Here is a 21,389-nt window from a genome sequence, read left to right as displayed (position 1 = left end):
ACAGGTTTCTGAATCACTCACATACTGAAGTGATAAGCACCACAGAAAAGACTATGAGGAAATTAATGACTCTGTTGTAAGAGTAGAATTAGAGCAGTGTGCAGTAAATAATTCATTGAACAATGAGAAGAAAAGATATTGAACAGTTGCTCATTAAGTGAGCACTGAGCTTATAGTATTTTATATACCACCAGACTTGCTACCACTGACCACCTGCTCGCCTCACCTAGCACAATGGGGCCTCAATATATTGATCGTGGCCTATGGCACTACAGTAGTATGTCTGTTATAAATAAGATAATGATAATAATACCGTGGTTGTCATTAAAAATGCAATAAATTATCCACCGTTAGCACTGTGCGGTATCTGCAATACCACATTAACATTCCTTTACTTAGATACCTCAGCATGGTAGGATAGCTCAGTGGTTTGAACATTGGCCTGCTAAACCCAGGGTTGTGACTTCAACCCTTGAGGGGGCCATTTGGGGATTTAGTTGGGGATCAGTCCTGCGTTGAGCAGGGAGTTGGACTAGATGATCTCCTGAGGTCCTTTCCACCCCTGAGAGGCTATCAAACCACCCACCCCACAGGAAAACCTGTGGCAGGGAACTGTAATGGAGGATGACTTTGTGAGCTAACTCTCATAGGCTTCCCTCCCAGATCATTCTGTCAGACATAGGATGCAGAGCTGGTGGAAGCTGCCCATGCTTTGTTCCAACCACTTTTTAGCCTGCCACAGCCCAGACCAGCTCAGAGAAGGCAAAACAGTGGCATCAGTGTCAGAAAGGGGGCAGGGAAGGATATTGCAGGGGGAGAGCCCTGCCTGCATGCAGTACTGAGAGCCAACAGGCCAGAGCACGCAGCCATGTCAGCTTCACAGGACTGGAGCTGCTGTGGATGAGAGTGGGGCAGGTTCAACAACTTTAAATGGTGCACCATCGCTCGCCCCTGGTTTCAGGGGATGGGGGGGGGATTACAAAAGTTCTCCCTTCCACTGTGTGGAAGACACTATGGGGGCAGCCCCCAAACCCATTCTACGGTCAGGTTCACCACCCGGAGGCCCCACACCTCCTCAGCAACAGTGGGTCCATTGGAGGAGCACTGCCAGGGCTGCCTAAGCAATCCCTCAGGACATGCCTTAAACGGAGGCTCTGCCGTCATGGAGAGGAGCTGTGGAAAAATATTACAGTCACAAACTATATAACATTTCCACTCATAGCTCCCAGGGGCCAGTGGGAAAAAATGTACATCCCTCTTGGCCCACCCCGGCCTCCCTATTCACTAACCCTCCCCCATGTGGATACCCTGAACCTGCCTTTTATGGAGTCCAGTGGAAGGGAATAACACTCACAGCCAGAGTGAGGTGGTTAACCCTCCTTTTGTGTCGGAGGTTGTTCTCCTCTCCATCCTGCACAATCTTAGAGGTGATCAGTCTAACAATTATTTTGACTCATATTGCCATTAACCTGAACTGCAGCTATTTGTCCCAATAAATAAAACGTAAACCATAGAGGATTGAATTAAACAGAAATGGACCAGCTAGCATAAGCAAAGAGCATCCATACAACACAGCCTTTATGCCAACATTTTTTTAAAAACAGCATTCCTTTTAATAAGAATTTTTAGAATGGCTCCGCTGGCTGCCTTTTTGACCTCAAAAACTATGCTTAAAGGCATAAACATCAAAATAGCTCTCTCCTATCAAACCACCTTTGTTTCTAAAGTTATTGCAATATACAGAATAAATACTTTTGTTGTTTTCAAACTTTATCCACTGGATTACTATAAAATCACATTGTAACAGGAAATGATCATTTGCTGTTATCTTCCCCTACTCTCCCCACAAAAACTTTGCTGTAGTTTAGCCTACCGGTATAATACTGGCTATTACTCTGAAGGAGAATATCCTGTTGCAACAAAAACCAAAACAGCAGGCGATGAATTTTTGTAGGAAGACAAGGTTCAAAAGAAACAAACACCAATTACTTATGACACACACATACGCACACCTATTTTGCAACTCATTTAACCCCTTGGTGACAGGAGATCCTGTTGTTCCACTCCTGGAAATATATGTATGTTACATAAACACCACGCACTAGCATTTCAGGGAATGGAAACATTTTTTCAGATAATTATTCATATGTTTCAGTTCAATGCCTAATAGAAGATCATTTATATAACTACAACTTACAAGATCATTGTCCTGTTCCATTCATTACCTCTGAAGCATCTGGCAGTGGCCACTGTAGGAAGACAGGATACTGGGCTAGATGGACCATTGGTCTGACCCAGTATGGCTGTTCTTATGTTCACTGATTTATCTTTCTTCAATTTATTTTTAGTCCAATCTTAAAGCACTGTACAAACATTGACTTAAACAGACCTCATAGAACCTATCAGGCAACAATTATACCCACTTTATAGCCAGGGAAACTGAGGCACAAACAAATTAAGGGGGAGATTTTCAAAGACACAGTGTTTAACTCCCACTGACAGTAAACAGAAGCTGGGCACCTAACTGCTCATTGGAAATCCCTCTCCAAGTGACTTGTCGAGGTCACGTAGTAAATCACTGGAGGGGTTGTGAAGAGAACCTAGATCTACTGACACTCTCTCCTGTTCTAAGCACTAGAGTTTGCTTCCTCACAAAAAAAGAGGTTTCTAAGCACACCCAGGTAACATCAATAATCCTCCAAGAACAGATTTTATATAGAATTTATAGAAACTGGGTTTTTTAAAGCCAGATAACAAGTCCACCATTCTCCCTTCCAATTTAGATGCAAAATAGATTATCTCTTAATCAGAATAGTAATGTCAAGTTACCAACCCTCTTACTGAGTCTCTGCAACTGTCGTATAAACATATTAACAGGCAATGTTTTCACATTAGTCAACTCTCTGTGATACTGCCTGCTCATTTCCTGATAGTAGGGTTTCCTCCATTTGCCTTTTCATATCAAGGACAATCAGCCCTTTACCAAAATGTTTGCCTTTAAAAACATGCTTGCAAGCTAATTCACAGCAGAAATGGCATTGCTCTCAAGCCTATCCTTATTTTTAAAGGCCTAAGTGATCATTTAGTCCATTTTTACCTCTGGAAGTTGTGGGAGGATCTTTTTGTCGCAGTGATGTCATCAATTCTCAGAATGCCTGCACAAGCACTTTTACAAGAAGTTAAAAGAAAGAATTTTTACCTGTCATTCTTTTCAATTTCTTAAGAGAAAATGATCAGAAAGTCTACTGCTACTCTAAATTCAGTTTTAGAGCCAAATTCTGCACTGATTTCTCTGAATCCTCTTAGAAACCATGCCAATTGTCTAGATACATTTATTTAGCTACCTAAAAAGTTATCTCAGTGTTTGCAGTAGTCAGGAAAATACGAGGGAAGATTGCAGCTACTTGAATTTATCTATCATCTGAGGCAAATTCCTAAAATTAAACACTATACGCCTTAATTAGGAAAGCCCACTCAAGTAAACAGGATGGAATAGGTGTAAATGAAGAGAGTTTTGGACAATATTTTTGTGTCAACACTGTTATAAAAATTAGTGGCCTAAGACCTGGCTATCCTCTCAGGCTCCCAGTGCAGTATGTCTATGACATAAGGAAAGGAAGATTTACAGGGCAATTCCAGAAAATGAATGGATACTGAGCAGCAGAAGTGTATAGAGTTTCAGTGGCTGGCAACCACAGTGCTAGAATTATCAGATGAACAGTGCATCCCCAGCACTCTCAATTCCTAGTCATTTCAATGGAAGTCAAAGGAAATCCATACCACAGGCCCTCATTTTTTAAGAAAACCTTCTGCAGCCTCATCTTGTTTCTAGAACAATCTCACCAGATTTCCCTTCCCCATTCAGGGAACTGATACTGCCCCAAATACCCAGAAGAAAAACACAGTTCATTAAGCAAAATTTCCTGTCTGATTTACTTATCATCCATTTACATTCCAGTGATGACAATGAAATGCAAGGACGCACTGGAAACATTCAGCAGCAAATCAAGCTGTTAATTAAATTTAAACATATAATGAATTTAGTATTTGTAAAATTAGCATATGATCATTTTATCTTGTTGCCCACCTACCACATGTATTATTCACTTGCCAATGCCACCTGGTGAGTAAGTTTGCTCAGAGCTTTGTACTGAGTAACATGAGTTTGATCAGACCTGGTCCACCCATGCCTGTTAGGTCTGTGCTGATGTATGCACAGCAGCAGAGGACAATCTTTTACTCTGCAGCAGCAGAGCCAGACAGTGCCAACTGCTGTTGCAGGGAGCCAGCAAATGCCAACAGTCAATGCAAGATGCTCGGTAACTGTATCACAGCTTTCCTGTGAAAAGAGGGAGTGGGAGTCCCAGGCTCTGCACAGGAATATGCAGAGCAAGTGGATGGGAGTTGGGTGAGTTTGAGTATGCATGTATGTATGACAAAGAGAGAGAGAGACACACACACACACACACATATATACACACACACACAATGCTTGCGGTACCGTGTACATACTGCATACAGTTTTTACAAGTAGGAGGACAACACTGCATGTGTTTAAATCAGTTCTGGGGAAGAAAACTAGAAGAAAGGAAGAAGAAATTGGGGGGAAGAGACAGAGAAGAGAGAATAAAAACATGGTGGCAGGGGCGGCTCCAGGCCCCAGCACGCCAAGCACGTGCTTGGGGCAGCATGCCGCGGAGGGCGCTCTGCCGGTCGCCGGGAGGCGGCTCTGGTGGACCTCCCGCAGGCGTGCCTGTGGAGGGTCCGCTGGTCCCGCGGCTCTGGTGGACCTCCCAAAGCCGCGGGACCAGCAGACCCTCCACAGGCACACCTGCGGGAGGTCCACCGGAGCCGCCTGCCACCCTCCCAGCGACAGGCAGAGTGCCCCCGCGGCATGCCGCCCTGCTTGGGGAGGCGAAATGTCTAGAGCCGCTCCTGCATGGTGGCAAAGAAAAGCGGTGCGTGTGAAAGAAAAATGGGAGAGACTGAGAGGAAAACAGTATTGAAGGGTAAAGAAAAGGTAAGGGGTGAGCATGCTACCTAGCAACAGGTTTATGAAATGATGTATACAGTTTGCTGCTGGGAGTGCAAACATTCGGAATTGTAGTTCAACAGAGATGTGAAATAACTATAATGGGAAAGACAGGAGGAGAATATTAATGATCCAGGCAGGAAACAGGACAGTATAAATAATATTAAGTGGGACAGAAATCCAAATGTAATTAAAATTAAAAAAAACCCTCCTACTTACAGTATTCTTCTGGCAAATAATTTCCTGTAAAAATAAAAATGAATATTAAAAACAGAACTTGAATAACCTTTAGAAGATTTATGTGTTTAATACTGTTGGGCATCAATAAACATTTACAGAAGACCTGGAGGGTAGGTGTTATATTTTCATTCTGTCAAATTGCTGTAAATAATAAGCATCAGCTCTGCAGAGACATTAAGTATTTAGATCAGATGTGGGCAACCTAAGGTCCGCGGGCCACATCCAACCCGTGGGACCATCCTGCCCGGCCTCTGAGCTCCCGGCCAGGGAGCCTAGTCCCCGGCCCCTCTCCTGCTTCCTGCCCCCTCCCCCGCAGTCATGCCGCCATGCGTGCCGCGCTCTGGCCTGCCGCTCCCACTGGGGAGTGTGGGGAGTGCAGTTGGCTCTGGCCAGGTGTCGCGGCTGCGAGCTCCTGCTGCTGGTAAGGGCAGTAAGGGGGCAGGGAGCAGGGGGGTCGGGTAAGGAAGCAGGGGGCCCTAGGGGGCAGTCAGGGAGGAGGGGGTGGTTGGTTGGGGTGGAGGTTCTGGGGGTGTGTGCCAGGGGATGGGGGAACAGGGAGGGTTGGGAGTGGGAGTCCTGGGGGGCCTGTCAGGGCGCGGGGATGTGGATAGGGGTCGGGAGGGCAGTCAGGGGACAGGGAGCAAGGGGGGTTGGATAAGGGGGTGGGATCCCAGGGGGCAATTAGGGGCGGCGGGTTCCGGGAGGGGGTGGTTAGGGGACGAGGAACAGAGGGCGATTGGATAGGGGGTGGGAGTCTCGGGGGGCCTGTCGGGAGCAGGGGTGTGGATAAGGGTTGGGGCGGTCAGGGGACAGGGAGCAGGGGGGGTTGGATGGGTTGGAAGTTCTGAGGGGGGGCAGTCAGGGGGCGGGGCCAGGATGTTTTGGGAGGCACAGCCTTCCCTACCCAGCCCTCCATACAGTTGCGCAACCCCGATGTGGCCCTCAGGCCAAAAAGTTTGCCCACCCTGATTTAGATATTAACAGATCACTGGAACTGTGGATTTAGCTTACATTTTCTTCATCAACGTGCACACTAGTTATCCTTGTCCCTGCCCTAAGGATGAATGCCATGCTAGTTTGTGAGACATTTATACTCAACAGGTATCATTTCTACACTGTCTGTAAAAGAGACCGTAAAACTAGCGTAAATGGTAGTTTAAATATTTTTACAATATTCCTAAACTGCATTAGTAGTGTGAATAACTGAGAGCCAGTCCGACCACTTACTGCTTGAGTGGTTTGAAATTGAATTTGTACTAATATGTCTCAGGCAAGGGGTGTGTGAAAAATTCCCAGGGTAAATTTGATGTTTTATAGTATTTTTAAAATATTGATCCTGGAGCAGACATGGTTTTGATACAGTAACCCACTAAGGGTTACATATTCAAGGCTTCTTCCTGCACCCCCTATTGATAGTCTGCTTGCAAAACCACGTTTGAAGCCTGATCCTGCTTCTATAGGAATTTTGTTATCGATTCCAAAGGAAGCAGAATTAGCAAATGGCTATTCAGTGTAGCAGTCCACACATGCTTCACTGGGTAGGACTGAGCTTATTCATCTCCACACTAAAAATGGAGGGAGTGTCAAACCAATGGTCTTTACTTCTCAGGCTGCACATATAAAACAACTCTACAGCAGCCATGTTTAGTGATGTAAGGATTCGTCTCAGGCAGTTACTTCCAATGGGGTCTGAAGTCAGGGACAGACTGTACCTGCACATATATTCCACTACTTTACAGCTGCCAGCTTGTCAGTTTATCCCCACCTGCCCTACAGCAGGATTTTATTTACTGTTTTTTGTTGATGCTTGTTTGAACTGCAAGTTGCAGGCTGCTTTCCCAACATCTGGGTAATTATTTTTAAAATGGTACTGAATTCCTTCTCCCATACCCGAAATTTAAATTAAAAAAATCCCGAATTTAAAAATGTGGGGAAAAAGAGGCAAGAAAACCATAATTATACAAAACCATGTGCTCATACATCACCCCTCTTCTAACAGCTGACTGGTGAAAATGCAAGGGGGGTGCATCTTCTTGCATAGGAATCCCTTCTGAGCCACATACACACTTCCATAGCTGTTTTCCAAACCAGGAACCAAAGTAACTAGGGAGTGGGGCTTTCCATTGTGAACAGGATTTCTCCTGCACACCACAGGAAGCCCGGCTTTTTGTTTTTAAAAATAAATAAATGAAAAGCAGTAACAAGTCCTATCTAGTCAACTTAAGAAACATAAGGGATGGTCTATAGAATGCATTAGTCCACACCAGAGGGATGTAAATTCTAGTGCGCACTAGTGTGTCACAGGCTAACTGACCCATGTGGACCCCACCCTGCTGGCATTCACTGAAAGCTCACTAGTGCGTGAAACGGCGCTATAACAACACGCACTAGGGAGATTTAGTGCATGCCAGCAGGGATCACATGGGCCATTTAGTGTGCAACACACTAGTGTGCACTAGAATTTACACCCCACTGGCGTGGACTAATGCACTATGTAGAGAAGCCCTAGCAGTACAAATAAACCTAGAGTAAATCATTAATCATTAAGTATTGTTATAGAACTGCAATAGGTTACCCAGTAGTGAAGCCGGGTTTGGAGCAGTTGTGGACCTGGGGGGGGAGGGCAATGGGTCATTGATGGTGGCACCTTCATTTATACCTATAGGCATGAAATGCACCAAACATACACCTAAAGACTCCTGCCATCATTAGTTCTGCCACTGAGGTTATCGATTAGCAGGAGGTTTTGTAACTGTGAAAGGGCCTAAACCACAGCCTACTGAAGTCAATGCAAAGATTCTGAGAGAGGAACCATAACAGAACCTGGTCTAAAATAGCTAAGAGATTTGTTGTACTCTTGCTAACTACTATTACCAGTTGGGCCTGATTCAAAACCCACTGAAGTCAAGGGGAATCTTTCCATTGATTACAATGGGCTTTGGATCAGGCCCATTGAGGGGGGAATTTGGACACCAGCTATGGTCTAGTCCTATAAGCCTTATGCATGCTGAGCTCCCGCTGATTTCAATAAGAGTCCTGCACATGGAGGATTGCGGGATCGGGCCCTTAAAACTATGAAGGGTGGAGTTTTCAAATGTGTCCAGTTCCCACGGAGAGTCAATAGTTCAGCATCTGACTCCCTGCAGTGCTTTTGAAATTCCCATCCTTACTGATTAGTTATGCAGTACAGTGGACAATGAGGCCATAGTAAAAGAAGTAATAAAATTAAATTCAAATAGCTATTTTGTCATTAGATTTTTACTCTGAGGGCACAGACCAATACACTCTTGTGTTGAAAAGAGAAAGAAAGACAGAAAGACAGAAAGATGGGTAAACCACAGAAACTTACATGAAAGAGGCTGCGCCTAAGCAGAGCCTTCCTCAGCAGTATACTCTGAAATTTGCATAGTAGACAAATATTTCTCACTATTTATAAACTGAGAATTATATTTTAATTTAAATAAAACTCATAATTAAAATGGGTATTTATGAAACTTTCTGGTAGCCACAAAAATTGTTAGTAAGTGACAGGTTATAAACACTGACTTCTCAGTGACGAAGTCATTTTCTGGGTAGTTTTAACAGTGATTTTGACAATCAGAAGAACACTATGTTCCAACAGAAAGTATAACAATAAGGTCGCTCTTATGTTTCATAATAAAGCAGGCTAGAAATGAGCTTAAAGAGGGCTGTGTTGTCCCGTGGATTAACACAAAATGCTAGTTTTATTCACAAATCCAAGGGCACATCAACACTGTCCCGCAGTTCAAACAATGGTGATGTGAACAGCAGTGTGCAGCAAAATGCTGCGCTGTAACTCCCCACATAAGGGCACTGTGGGTACACACTTCCAGGTTCCTAGTTTGTGTTAACACAGTCCTCTTTAACGAGAGCTAGGAACCTTTTAGTTCATGCCTGCAGTGTTCAGACAGGGAAGTTACAGCAGAGCACTTGGGTGTGCACTGCTATTCACACCCTTGTTGTCCAAACTGTGAGGCAGTTAGACATGACCCAGGTAGCCTCGTCCAAGTTTACAGGGGAGTTCTGCACCGGTTGGATACGAGACATTGGTGTAGTTCCAGAACTCTGGTGGCAGTGAAGATTCAATAGAGGCAGTATTGTTCCAACTATATCCTCTATACATATGCAGAAATCAACGGTGGCTAAGGAGCCAGCATAAATATATATTAACAAAATTCTAATGTAAGATCATTTCTGCAGAAGTTTCAATGGCATGGATGTTCAACCAGTATTCAAAGTTCAAAAGCAACGCAGAGTGTTGAAGGGAGGAATAGTTTAGCATCACTGCTTTCGCCATGAAAGGAGTCAATGCACATCGTGGTATGGTTCTATTTCTAGAGAAATAACTAGCACTGCCCATGGTTTCATAATGTAATATGTGAAATGAGACCTACTGAAACTCAAGAGCAATAAGGTGCTATACATATATTCACAAGTACTGCAGTGACAATCCAAAGAGCTGAAAACATGTTTTGGAGGGTGGGGCGGCAGAGAGTTCATTCCCTTTTATGTTAACTGGAGGAGCATATTTTCAGCTAAAACTTTGTTCCCCTTGTCCCTGCACACATAAATCGCATTCATGCAAAAATCCTTTTTGTTACTATTTTTTAACCTTTCCATACTTTATTATTGTAAAACAAAAATCCATTTCTTTGGCATACATATGAAGTGGCTCCAGTATAACACTATGCAAATTTTGGAAGCAGACTAGTATTTTGAGTGGGTGGTGCTTATGAACTTACTAAGAGGAGTACAGAAATTAATACAAAACAAACCTGCTCTGTAACCATGACTGGGTCAACCAATATGGATTCTAAAGAGAAGAAAAAGTTGCCAGTCTTGTCCAAAGAATCTTAGCAAAAATTGGAACCAACTGTATGTTTTCTTTTTGTGTGAATGTGATGCAGAGTGTGTGTAAGAGCTTCCAGAAATCTGTTTGATGGGGCAGTTCCTTAGGGAAAAAACGACAAGCAAAACCCTCTGACCTCTCCAATTGCATTCCCTATCCTTCCTTTATTCCAGGGGTTCTCAAACTGGGGTCGGGACCCTTCAGGGGGTCATGAGGTTATTATGTGGGGAGTCATGAGCTGTCATCCTCCACCCCAAACCCCACTTTGCCTCCAGAATTTATAATGGTGTTAAATATATTAAATATATAAGGGGGGGGGCGCACTCAGAGGCTTTCTATGTGAAAGGAGTCACCAATACAAAAGTTTGAGAATCTCCGCTTTATTCCATCCAACCTTTCGAGCACAAGCTGAAACTAAAATAATTGTTGCCCAGATCTCCCTTCCTCTTCTTTTTAGCACCGTCAAAGAGAGAGATACTGGATGAGAGTGGCAGGAGCAGACAGCGGTGTACAAACTGATGAAATCCTTAGACTGCTAAACAGTCCAACGGGCTGAGGTAGTGGGGGAAGGGGGAATAGGCTGAGTCATATGAAACTTAACTCATGAATTAGGGCCAAACTGCAAATAACTTGACAAAAATAGAACCAAATCCTACTCCAGCCAGAAGCAAGGAGAACTGAGCCTGCATGGTAATCAAAAGAATACACCCGAGCAGAAGGCAGCACCACTCCCATGCTGCTTCCCACAGCTGGCTCACATGCTTCTCTTCAGTAATTTTACTTCTATGGGCATTCTGCACCAAAAAATTCAAAATTCTGCTCCAAAAAATTCAAAATTCTATGCACAATATTTTAAAATTCTGCAAAATTCTGCAAATGTTATTTGTCAAATAAATGTGGAGGCTCCAGCATGGCATTGGGGAGCACAGGCCACTGGCTGCACAGAGGTGGGACACGGACTCAGTGGTGAGGCTTCACCCAACCCTGACACAGAGCAGGGGCCGGGTCTGCCCCAGAAACATGCCCCTCTGTTCCAGGTGCACCAGGTGTGGGCAGGCAGGCTCAGCAAGGCAGGATTCAAGTGTGGAGGGGCTTAGTGTGGGAGGATCCAAAGGGTCTGTGGGGGGCAATTTGGGTGCGGGCAGCTCAGTGGGGGATCCGGGTGTGGGGGGTTCTGGAAGCAAAGGGACTTGTTGGGGGTTTCTGGGTGCAATGGAAATGGGACTTTGCAGGGGGGTCCAGGTGAAGGTGGTTGGGGCTTAGTGGGGTGGCCTGGGTGTGAGGGGGATAGAGCTCGGCGGGGGGGGTCCAGGGGGGTCAGTGGGGAGGTCCAGATGTTGGGGGAGTGGGGCGGGGATCCAGGTGCAGCTGGTTTTGGCTTGGTAGGGTGGGGATCCGGGTGTGGGTGGCTGGTCGGTTGTCCATGTACAGGGGAGTGGGGCTCGTCAGGGAGGGTTCTGGGTGGTGGGGAGGGGTGAGGCTTAGCGGGAGGGTCTGGGTATGAGGGGGTCTGGATGCACGGGGGTTGGGCGGATGGGGGAGCAGCTCCCTGTACAGTGCTCTCTCCTCCTGCAGCTGAGGAGCGATGGGAGCAGGAAGCGTGGCGGGGGGCAGGGCTTTGCAGTGCTTCTTACAGCTTAGGGTGGGTCTGACATGGCCCTGTATGCCGTGCAGGGGAAGAGGAAATCCCATCTTCTCCAGCCCAGCCGGGACTAGCAGCTGAGCCCAGCGCAGGGGAGGAGCCACCAATTGGGTCTTCCCCAATCCTGCCCCCTGCCCCACAGTGATTTACCTCTCTGCGGGCTGCCCTGGGCACAAAAAGATACTGCTGGGGAGGGTCACATGACTGCTCTTGTAGCTTCCCTTTGCTTCCCTGTCATAAAGTCATTTTTCTGCAGGAAAGCAAAGAAATCTGCGGGGAACATAAATTCTACGCATTCGCAGTGATGCAGAATTCCCCCAGGAGCGTAATTTCTACAACTGGACAGTAGCAACTGTTTTCCCCCACAATCAAGACTGAGGAGAAGGAGGCTCTTCTACAGTCAGTCTCACTCTCCAACCACACCACACCCCTCCTCTCTTGCTTATGCATCAGGATACTAAGCTGGAGCATAGGGGAGCCATCAGAAATGTGCATACGGTGTGGAAATGTGAACAGGATGTACACCTGTAAGTCAGCTCTGTCATGGACTGTTATGAACTATTAATTAGCAAAACTGTCCACTAACAACAGTGTAACCCAGCGTGCCCCGTTTACATAGAATAGGAGTCTGTTATGGCTCTCAGCTCAAACACTTGTTTTTTAGTTGAAACCATACAGACTCATGTCTTCAGCTGTAGAAGTTCCTGGGTTCAATCTCCAGTGCTGGCCAACAGCACTACAAATAAAGTGTTAGGTTTGTTTTTTATTTAACTGGATTTCCCTCAAGCTTTTACTTATTACTTGTATGTCTTGCAAAGCTGCAAAAGAAAAACACTGCTGGTTGTTTGTGTTGCTGCTGTTGATTTTTATTTGTGTTGGGTTTTTTTTTGACAAAAGGTAGGAAAAATATTCCTGCATTATATGGAACATTTTCCTCTGACATCCTCTATTGGAATTTTTGCCTTAGAGGCTGTGACAGAATGCTGAGAATCAACAACTGAACCAACACCTCTGGTCACTGTTTAACCAATCAGGTCCCCGAGCAGGACCTGATTAAGGAGAGGAGTTCCTGATTACATATCAGATTGGGGCTGGGTAGCTAATGAGCTCATAAACAAGGAGACTGGAGAAAAGAGCACAGGAAGGAAGTGCAAGTGGGGAGAAGCAGAAGAGCGAGAAAGGCTAATAGGGCCTGACAAAAAGGGAAGTTCTCTGGGAGGAGACATCTTTTCTCCCCCGACCTTTGGAGAAGGGGTAGTAAAACTAGAGGCCATGGTAAATACTGTGACTGCACTAGTAGGTAAAAGGTGCTGGAGCAAAATACTGTAAATAACGCACAATGTCTACATGAGAGACAGTCTCTGAGCTGTTTGTGCAAAGCAAAGAGGATGGGAGCAGTTGGTGTCCCATCACATAGCGAAAACTATTAGTCCTTGATATGAAAGAGTAACAAATAGCAAGTAATGTCCAGTGCTACAAGCTTCAGACATTATATCCAATCAGACTTCACTATATCACTATGTCATAGTGGTTTTACACTACAAGTCTCAATTCTAGTTAACATGACACGCACTAAGAGGTCTCCAATGACTGTGCATGGCCTGGAAGTTTCCTTTCTGAACAAGGGCCATTGGAAGGAACCTTCCTTTGATCACAGGGTCCAAGTCCAGAGGTAAATCTGTACTGTTGTGATTTACTTTTTCACCTGGCTCAGCAGCATGCAAATTGCCCCATCTTAGACTTCCATAGGCCTGCTTACCAAGGTTTAATTTACACCCCCTTTCTTATGACCTCTGATTTGGGTCCGAGGCTTCTGCAAGCCTGCAAAGCCAGGTACTAATCTAAATTTCCATTTTTAAATTAGCCTTTGGGCAATTTTTAGAGATTCACTCTCTGCCCAAACGGCTCTGCATCAGACTTATCGGTGATGTATCATGTGACGTAATGGTAGTAACGCCTTTGTTTTCTGTACATTGCATCTTTACATTTATAAGAACTTGTGTGGTGGCAGCTGCCATGTTGTTTCCAGACTTCCTACTACAGAGTGGACACACTCACTGCACTCTCAAGGCTATTTTACTTTTTTAATTGGCTGTTTTCCTTAATCTACAAGGCAAGTGCACATGATTGCACTCTGCATTTGGCAAGATATAACATGGAAATCAGGATGTGCTTCATAGGTTCATACACTTTAAGACCAGAAGGGACCACTGTGATCACCCAGTCTGACTTCCTGCAAAATACAGGCCATAGGAACCTCACCCAGTAATCCCTGCATCAAACCGCTAATCTAGAGCATCTCTTTTTAAAAGGACATCCCACGTTGATTTAATGACTCCAAGTGATGGAGAATCTACCACACTACTAGATAAAATTGCTCCATTGGTTAATTACTCTTACTGTTAAAAATCTGCTCTTTATTTTTAGTCTGAATTCGTCTAGCTTTAGCTTCCAATCTTTGGATATTGTTATGCATTTTTCTACTAGATTAAAGAGTAACTAACTATTAGAAATCTCTTCCCCATGTAGGTACTTGCAGACCACGATCAAGTCACCTCCTAATCTTTTCTTGGATAATCTAAACAGACTGAGCTTCTTCAGCGTGTCACTGTTTTCCAAACAAGATTTCCAAACTTCTAATCATTCGTGTAGCGCTTTTCAGAACCCTTGAATGGTCTCTGCATTATCATTAGTAATCTGAGTCTATGTTTTGAGATAGGCAAGTGTGAAACATTTTCTTCAGTTACCTTCAACGACTGCAGAGAGTCTGCATTTGTATCACAGTAGAGGATAATGTTGTTGGCCATACTGAAGCTCTCTCTGACTCCCAGGTGGTAGAACAAGGAAGGCTGACGGAAAGCGTCACTCATCTCCACCACTGCAATATCTGCAAAAAGCAATAACAGAATAACGGTAAGTCATACAGTTCCAAAAGGGGAGTACCTAAGCTCTTCTCCTCCACCAGTTGTTGTTTGACAGAGTCTGCATTTTAAAGACGGAAATAAAGAACAGGAGGGTTTCCCCCTTTTTAGTTATCACAGCTGAATTTTCAGTACATAACCAGCAGGAAGTGGTTTCTCTTTACAGCATTTTTTTTTTAAAGAAAGCAGAACTTCATTTCACTAACTAGAAAAGGATAGAATGTCACTGAACAGGAGATAACAGAAAAGCTCATTTTGAGCCTTGCACGAGCACATGATCTATTTGCCTATCTGTACATCAGGGGTTGGCAACCTTTCAGAAGTGGTGTGCCGAGTCTTCATTTCTTCACTCTAATTTAAGGTTTCACGAGCCAGTAATACATGTTAACGTTTTTAGAAGGTCTCTTTCTACAAGTCTATAATATATAACTAAACTATTGTTGTATGTAAAGTAAATAAGGTTTTTAAAATGTTTAAGAAGCTTCATTTAAAATTAAATTAAAATGCAGAGCCCCCCCAAACCAGGGGCCAGGACCCGCGCAGTGTGAGTGCCACTGAAAATCAGTTCATGTGCTGCCTTTGGCACGCATGCCATAGGCTGCCTACCCCTGCTATACATGATGATTTATGATTGTGGAAAAAAATAATGAGATTTTAACTTGTACATATAAATACTCAAAATGTATTTACTCTGGGAAAGATGTACAAAAAAATTGCACTGTATCAGTCTCATTGCATGATAAAAGATAAACCCACAATCTCTGCATTTTAAATTCTACAGAACAATCTACCTTTAAAATTCAGTGCAGAAGAAAGTAAAAGACAAGAGAGACAAAGTGATATATATTTATTTTGATTTATATAAGAAGAGGGAGGAATCCCAAATCCCTAGGTACCCCAACACAAATTACAATGTAAACATAGACCTTGACCCAGCCAACAGGTCTGTGCATGCAGAACTCTGCTCACATGAACAAAGTGGATGGCATGATTTAGTTGGGTTTGGTCCTGCTTTGAGCAGGGGGTTGGACTAGATGACCTCCTGAGGTCCCTTCCAACCCTGAGATTCTATGATTCTATGAAGTAAAGCACATGTGTAAGTGCTTGTGGAATGGGGGCCACAGTCCTTCCAGGCACCTGTACACCCAAATCAAGCGCACACAAATAAATTAAGTGCCTAAGCTGATGCATCCCCAGCTTCACTTTCCCAAACTTATAGCAATGCCACAACCAAACAAAAATCAACTACGAAATTCATTAATTGCAGCTCACATTTATGAGGATGTTTATTAAATCCAGTAACTCTCTTCTCCTGCAAAACCCTTGAGGAGTCAAAAAATGTACTACATTAAGAGAACTGACTCATCTCTGCTTCTCACGCACACACCATCTGTCTCTTGCACCCACCTCACTTCCATCTCCAGTCAGCCAAAATATACGGATTTTAAAGAAAAAAAGAAAGAGTCAAATGGGTTATGTAGACCATTGGTTGTTATAAAGAATCTGCTTTCCTTTCAACCTCCATGATTACCTGGGAGAGGTTCTCTTTTAGAAGCTTCAAATGTTTTGTTTTCTTTGAGTGAATGGGACTGAAAGCAATTCTCTATCCATTTACATTTTCTTTGAATTATAGTCTATTACAGCAAAGAGGAACAGAAATGTAATACCCAAATATTACTTCTCACTCTCTCCCTCTCTTGCACACAGAAATATGTACTATAACATTAAATGGGAAAGGGGTGGGGCGGGAAGAAGAGAGTAGGAGAGAGAGGGGAAAGTGTAACAAGAGCCGAATAAGTATTATGACAATGCCACTGTACTTTATCTCTGTGTGATTATGCTTCTTAAAAAAAACAAAAACAAAACAAACAAACAAAAAAAACCACAGCAGCAAGTTCTCCTTTTACAGTATTTTTTTAAACTATTGTTACTCATGTCTGCGACTGTATGGCAATTTCTTGCAATACCTTTGAAAAACTTTACTGCATTAAGTTAAGGATCTTTGGAATCTATTGTATTCAATGCAAAGGTTATGTATTATTGTGGGCCAGGATGATCAAAGGACTACACTGAACAATGTGTCAGACAAGAATGACCTTTTGGAACAAAACGTCAAATGGAATTCCTGGGAAATATCATGGGGAAGGTGAATACAAGGGCCCTACACTGGTTATTCAAAAAACCCAACCATTTGAAGCTATGCCCTGAGGAGAGAACCACTATCTGATGATTAGCTGTTCCCCATGGGTGGAGGAAATCAAAGGCTTATAAAGAAAAAGGCTGATCTGAGCAGTCTGTGTGCTAATTCTGAGCTGAGGCTGTGAACTTGTCATCACAGAAAAACACATGGATGGGTTTGAAGGATTAACTCCTATCGGAGCTCCTGCTGGAGTTGGGGATGAACTCTGGTAAGCTTTTCAGCAGGCATGTAGTTTCTTTTATTGTTTTTAATGTGTTTTCTCTGTGATGCTTTCACCTAAAGAATACAAGAGGTTGCTTAGAAAGAGCTGTGTGTACCTTATAATTGCAGGCAATTACGCTGTTTATAACTTCTGGAGAGTGAGCAAAGCACAGCTGCTGACCGGTCTAGGCTGTCTGGCTTGCAGTGGAACTGTGCACCATGGAAAAAAAACCTGGTAAGGAGGGTGAGACGTGCATCTCCACACAAGAGAGGTGATGACTGGGAGCCAGAAGCCTAAAAGTGGGTGTCCTCGATGGACCACGGAGAGGAAATACAGGTGGAGTTGCTCTGAACTGTGACAACGTGAGTTTATCTTGAGCAATTTTAAGCTATGGTATACTTTTCTTGTCATGGTGCTAAAAGGGGAATTTGAGCAACTTTCCATTATGTTTAAGTCTTGAATTTTACAAGATGGTTTTGAAACTCTTATGGAAAAAAAAGAGTAACAGAAATAATATAAAATAAGAAAAAACAAAAATAATTTCAAAGCATGCAGGCTGAAACCAGACAAAAAATATGGAAGATATTTGAGCTCATCCTTTGCGAGCACTGCTGAAATCTCATGTTCTCACTATCGTGGGAAACACAGTGTATAAGAACTCAGCCCATTAGCGATTTAACTCATCTTGCTTATCATTTTGCATAGCAGCAATTTATGAGCGAAACAGATAGCATTTTATGAGCATGTTATCCCTGCCATCTGAGAGTATCAATATTATCTTCTAGCATCAACAAACCTCCCTCAGGAGAGAATCCATTTCCTGCAGCCCTTTGAGCAAGGAGCAGAGAAAAGCCCCAACCTTTGGCAATGTTTTGCTGCAGGGGATCTAAAGCTTTTTCCTTGCACTGCCCCCACGCTGCCGCCTCACTCTTGGTGTCACATGGCCAAGTGCACTCCCGCTCAGTGTCTTCTTCCTCAAAAAGAACAGGAGTACTTGTGGCACCTTAGAGACTAACAAATTTATTTCAGCATGAGCTTTTGTGAGCTACAGCTCACTTCTTCGGATGCATAAAATGGAACGCACAGACAGGAGATATTTATACATACAGAGAACATGAAAATGTGGTTGTTTCTGTCCATTAAGAAGCCATGGGAGGGAGCAGAGGGGCAGGAAACTCTGAGTTTGGCCACGTAGAATTACCTGGAAATTCTACGTGGCCAACCTCAGAGTTTCCTGCCCCTCTGCTGTTTATTGATGTAAAAGATGGTTGTCATGTAGTTTGACATTATGAGGACATGGTGAAATTGGATGAATGAATGACCGAAAGGCTCTGCAAGCCTCTTGGACTGCCCAAAGTTCCAAAAGATTCATGCGCATCCTAGTCTCTCAAGGCATCCAAGTGCTCTGTGCCATATGGCTGTCCATGTGGGCCCATAGCCTAAGAAGGAGGCATCTGTAATTATCATCTTGTCTGGTGAGGATAGGAAGGGAACACCCTGGAAAGTATTGCTTTACAAGTTATAAAGCAGCATTTCAGCAAAGGTTACTGTAATATTTACAGATCTGCAGTGAAGTAAAACGGCCTTTCGGTTCATATATCAAAATATTCACACTTCCCCTTTAAGGGGAGAGAAACCATAATATATGGGTGAAATTCACCTGTGAATTGAACAGAAGACAAAGCCTTCTCAACATCTAAGTCCTATAGGTTCATAGAAGAATCATAGAAGATTAGTGTTGGAAGAGACCTCAGAAGATCATCTAGCCCAACCCCCTGCTCAAAGCAGGACCAACCCCAGATAAATCAGTCTCATTGCATGATAAAAGATAAACCCACAATCTCTGCATTTTAAATTCTACAGCACAATCTACCTTTAAAATTCAGCGCAGAAGAAAGTAAAAGACAAGAGAGACAAAGTGATATATATTTATTTTGATTTATATAAGACGAGGGAGGAATCCCAAATCCCTAGGTACCCCAACACAAATTACAATGTAAACATAGACCTTGACCCAGCCAACAGGTCTGTGCATGCAGAACTCTGCTCACATGAACAAAGTGGATGGGATGATTTAGTTGGGTTTGGTCCTGCTTTGAGCAGGGGGTTGGACTAGATGACCTCCTGAGGTCCCTTCCAACCCTGAAATTCTATGATTCTATGAAGTAAAGCACTTGTGTAAGTGTAAGTGCTTGTGGAATGGGGGCCACAACCCCAGATAAATCATCCCAGCCAGGGCTTTGTCAAGCCATGCCTTAAAAATTCCACCACCTCCCTAGGTAACCCATTCCAGTGCTTCATCACCCTCCTAGTGAAATAGATTTTCCTAATATCCAACCTAGACCTCCCCCACTGCAACTTGAGACCATTGCTCCTCTGCCACCACTGAGAACAGCCGAGCTCCATCCTCTTTGGAACCCCCCTTCAAGTAGTTGAAGGCTGCTATCAAATCCCCCCTCACGCTTCTCTTCTGCAGACTAAACAATCAAAGTTCCCTCAGCCTCTCCTCATAAGTCATGTGCCCCAGCCCCCTAATCATTTTTGTTGCCCTCCGATGGACTCTCTCCAATTTGTACACATCCTTTCCGTATTGGGGGGCCCCAAACTGGACACAATACTCCAGATGTGGCCTCACCAGGGCCGAATAGAGGGGAATAATCACTCCTGTGCTCTTGTTGGTGCCATGGCTGGCAAACCACTCAGGAGGTTTCTGTACATCCTGTGTACTGCAAAGGGAAAGAATCTGCTCTGGCCCCAAATAGGCTAGTGGACAGATTGAGTTTGGGGACAGGCGTGGGTAACATGTGGGGGTGGAGAAAGTGCAGTGGAGGATGTGCACTGCAACCCCATAGTCTGCCAACTAGCTGTGGGAGAAAAGGGCAAATGCTATCCCTCACACAAAGCCAGACCACTGGGGCTTTGTTCAAAAGGCTGAATTTCATTCTCTGGATAAAAAAAAATTGATCTGGCTACAGGTCATTGATAACCTTCTTTAAAAACCGGGAATGATACTACCTTCTTTTGTAAAGCATTGTCAGATCAACAGGTAAAAGTGCCATGCAAAAGCTAAATATTATTTTTTGCTAGTTAGCAGAGTAAAAACAGGCACCAGTAAAAAGAAATGAAGTGGGGGGGACAAGACTATCAGTGTTACTGGGCAAAAAATGCTTACACTATAAATACTATCAACTGAATAATTGTACCTTCAGAAGAGAAAGTTATTTACCTAATAGTAACTCGAGGTTCTTCAAGATGTGCAATCTCTATCTGTATTCCATTGTGGGTGCACTTGCGCTCCATGAGACTGGAATCAAAGAATTCTTGCAAGCAGTGTCTGCTGGTCTGTATATGTGCCCTTGATCTTCTTGTGCTTCTAAAAGAGGGTGTAAAGGGTGGAGGAGACTGACCATCTCTTCAACTCCTTCTCTACTGCAAATCCAGGTATGATCTGAAGCAGAGGGGAAGGGGGGCAGCTAGTGAAATACAGATAGGGAACACACAGCTCAAAGAACCTCCAGTTATTATAAAGGTAAGTAACTTTCTCCTCTTCTTTGAGTGCTGGTCCCTATGTGCATTCTACTGTGGGTGACTAACATGCAGTACTCAAGTAGGAGAAGGGAACGAGGATACAGATGCCAAAGATGTTTGAAGAACCAAAGGATGCATCAGAAAAGGAGTCTCTGACCAGAGCATAATGTCTTGAAAACATGTGGCTCAAACTCTATGTAGCTGCCCTGCAAAATGTCAACTTCTTGACTTCTTGAAGAAATGCCACTGAGGACACTTGTGCCACTGTAGAGTGCTCCCTTACCCCATGAAGGGAAGGAAGTTGTGACAACTGGTAGCCATGTAGGAAACAGCCTGAGATCCCTTTAAAGATCTTCTAGGATCTGTAGCTCAACCTCAGACTCGTTCTGCAGTGGCAAGCAACAGTCTAGGTGATTTTCCGATTGGACAAGAGAATGAAGTCTCCTCTCCTCTTTATATGCATGGGGTTTCAGAAAAAAAACACAGAGAAGTCAATTGCCTGGTTTATGTGAAATTCTGAAACCACCTTAGGGGTGACTTTTGGATATAGTCATAACAAGACTTTGTCCTTATGGACTATGGTGTATGGCATATCTGCCACTAGGGCTCCAAGTTCACTTACCCTTCTGGCTGAGGTGATGGCTAAAAGGAATTCAACTTTCATTAACAGGTGAGATACAGAACATGTAGCTAGTGGTTTGAAGGGGGCTTAGTGAGTGCCGAAAATACAAGGTTCAAGTCCCCGTGAGAAGTT

The 21,389-nt window shown here is 43.9% G+C and overlaps 1 protein-coding gene across 5 annotated transcripts in view; it reads right to left on the bottom strand.

The window, feature by feature from the left end:
* MAP3K5 (mitogen-activated protein kinase kinase kinase 5) overlaps positions 1-21,389 on the bottom strand; it is a 180,503-nt gene that overhangs the window by 89,588 nt on the left and 69,526 nt on the right. For 4 of the 5 annotated variants that reach the window (XR_005597031.1, XM_039532599.1, XM_039532598.1 and 1 more), the window contains 2 exons: positions 14,532-14,671; positions 5,252-5,275 (listed from right to left, as the gene is read on the bottom strand). Coding sequence is in view for 4 of the 5 variants with exons in the window: in XM_039532598.1 (XP_039388532.1) it covers positions 5,252-5,275; positions 14,532-14,671 (164 nt within the window). In the remaining variant the exon portion in view is untranslated. The remainder of the gene's footprint in view (positions 1-5,251; positions 5,276-14,531; positions 14,672-21,389) is intronic. The other variant, XM_039532596.1, reaches the window with a different exon arrangement.

Source organism: Mauremys reevesii, linkage group 3 (genome assembly GCF_016161935.1).
Source record: "Mauremys reevesii isolate NIE-2019 linkage group 3, ASM1616193v1, whole genome shotgun sequence".
NCBI lineage: Eukaryota > Metazoa > Chordata > Testudines > Geoemydidae > Mauremys > Mauremys reevesii.
Note: the sequence above shows the minus strand (reverse complement) of the source record. Positions and strands in the feature narration are given on the sequence as shown.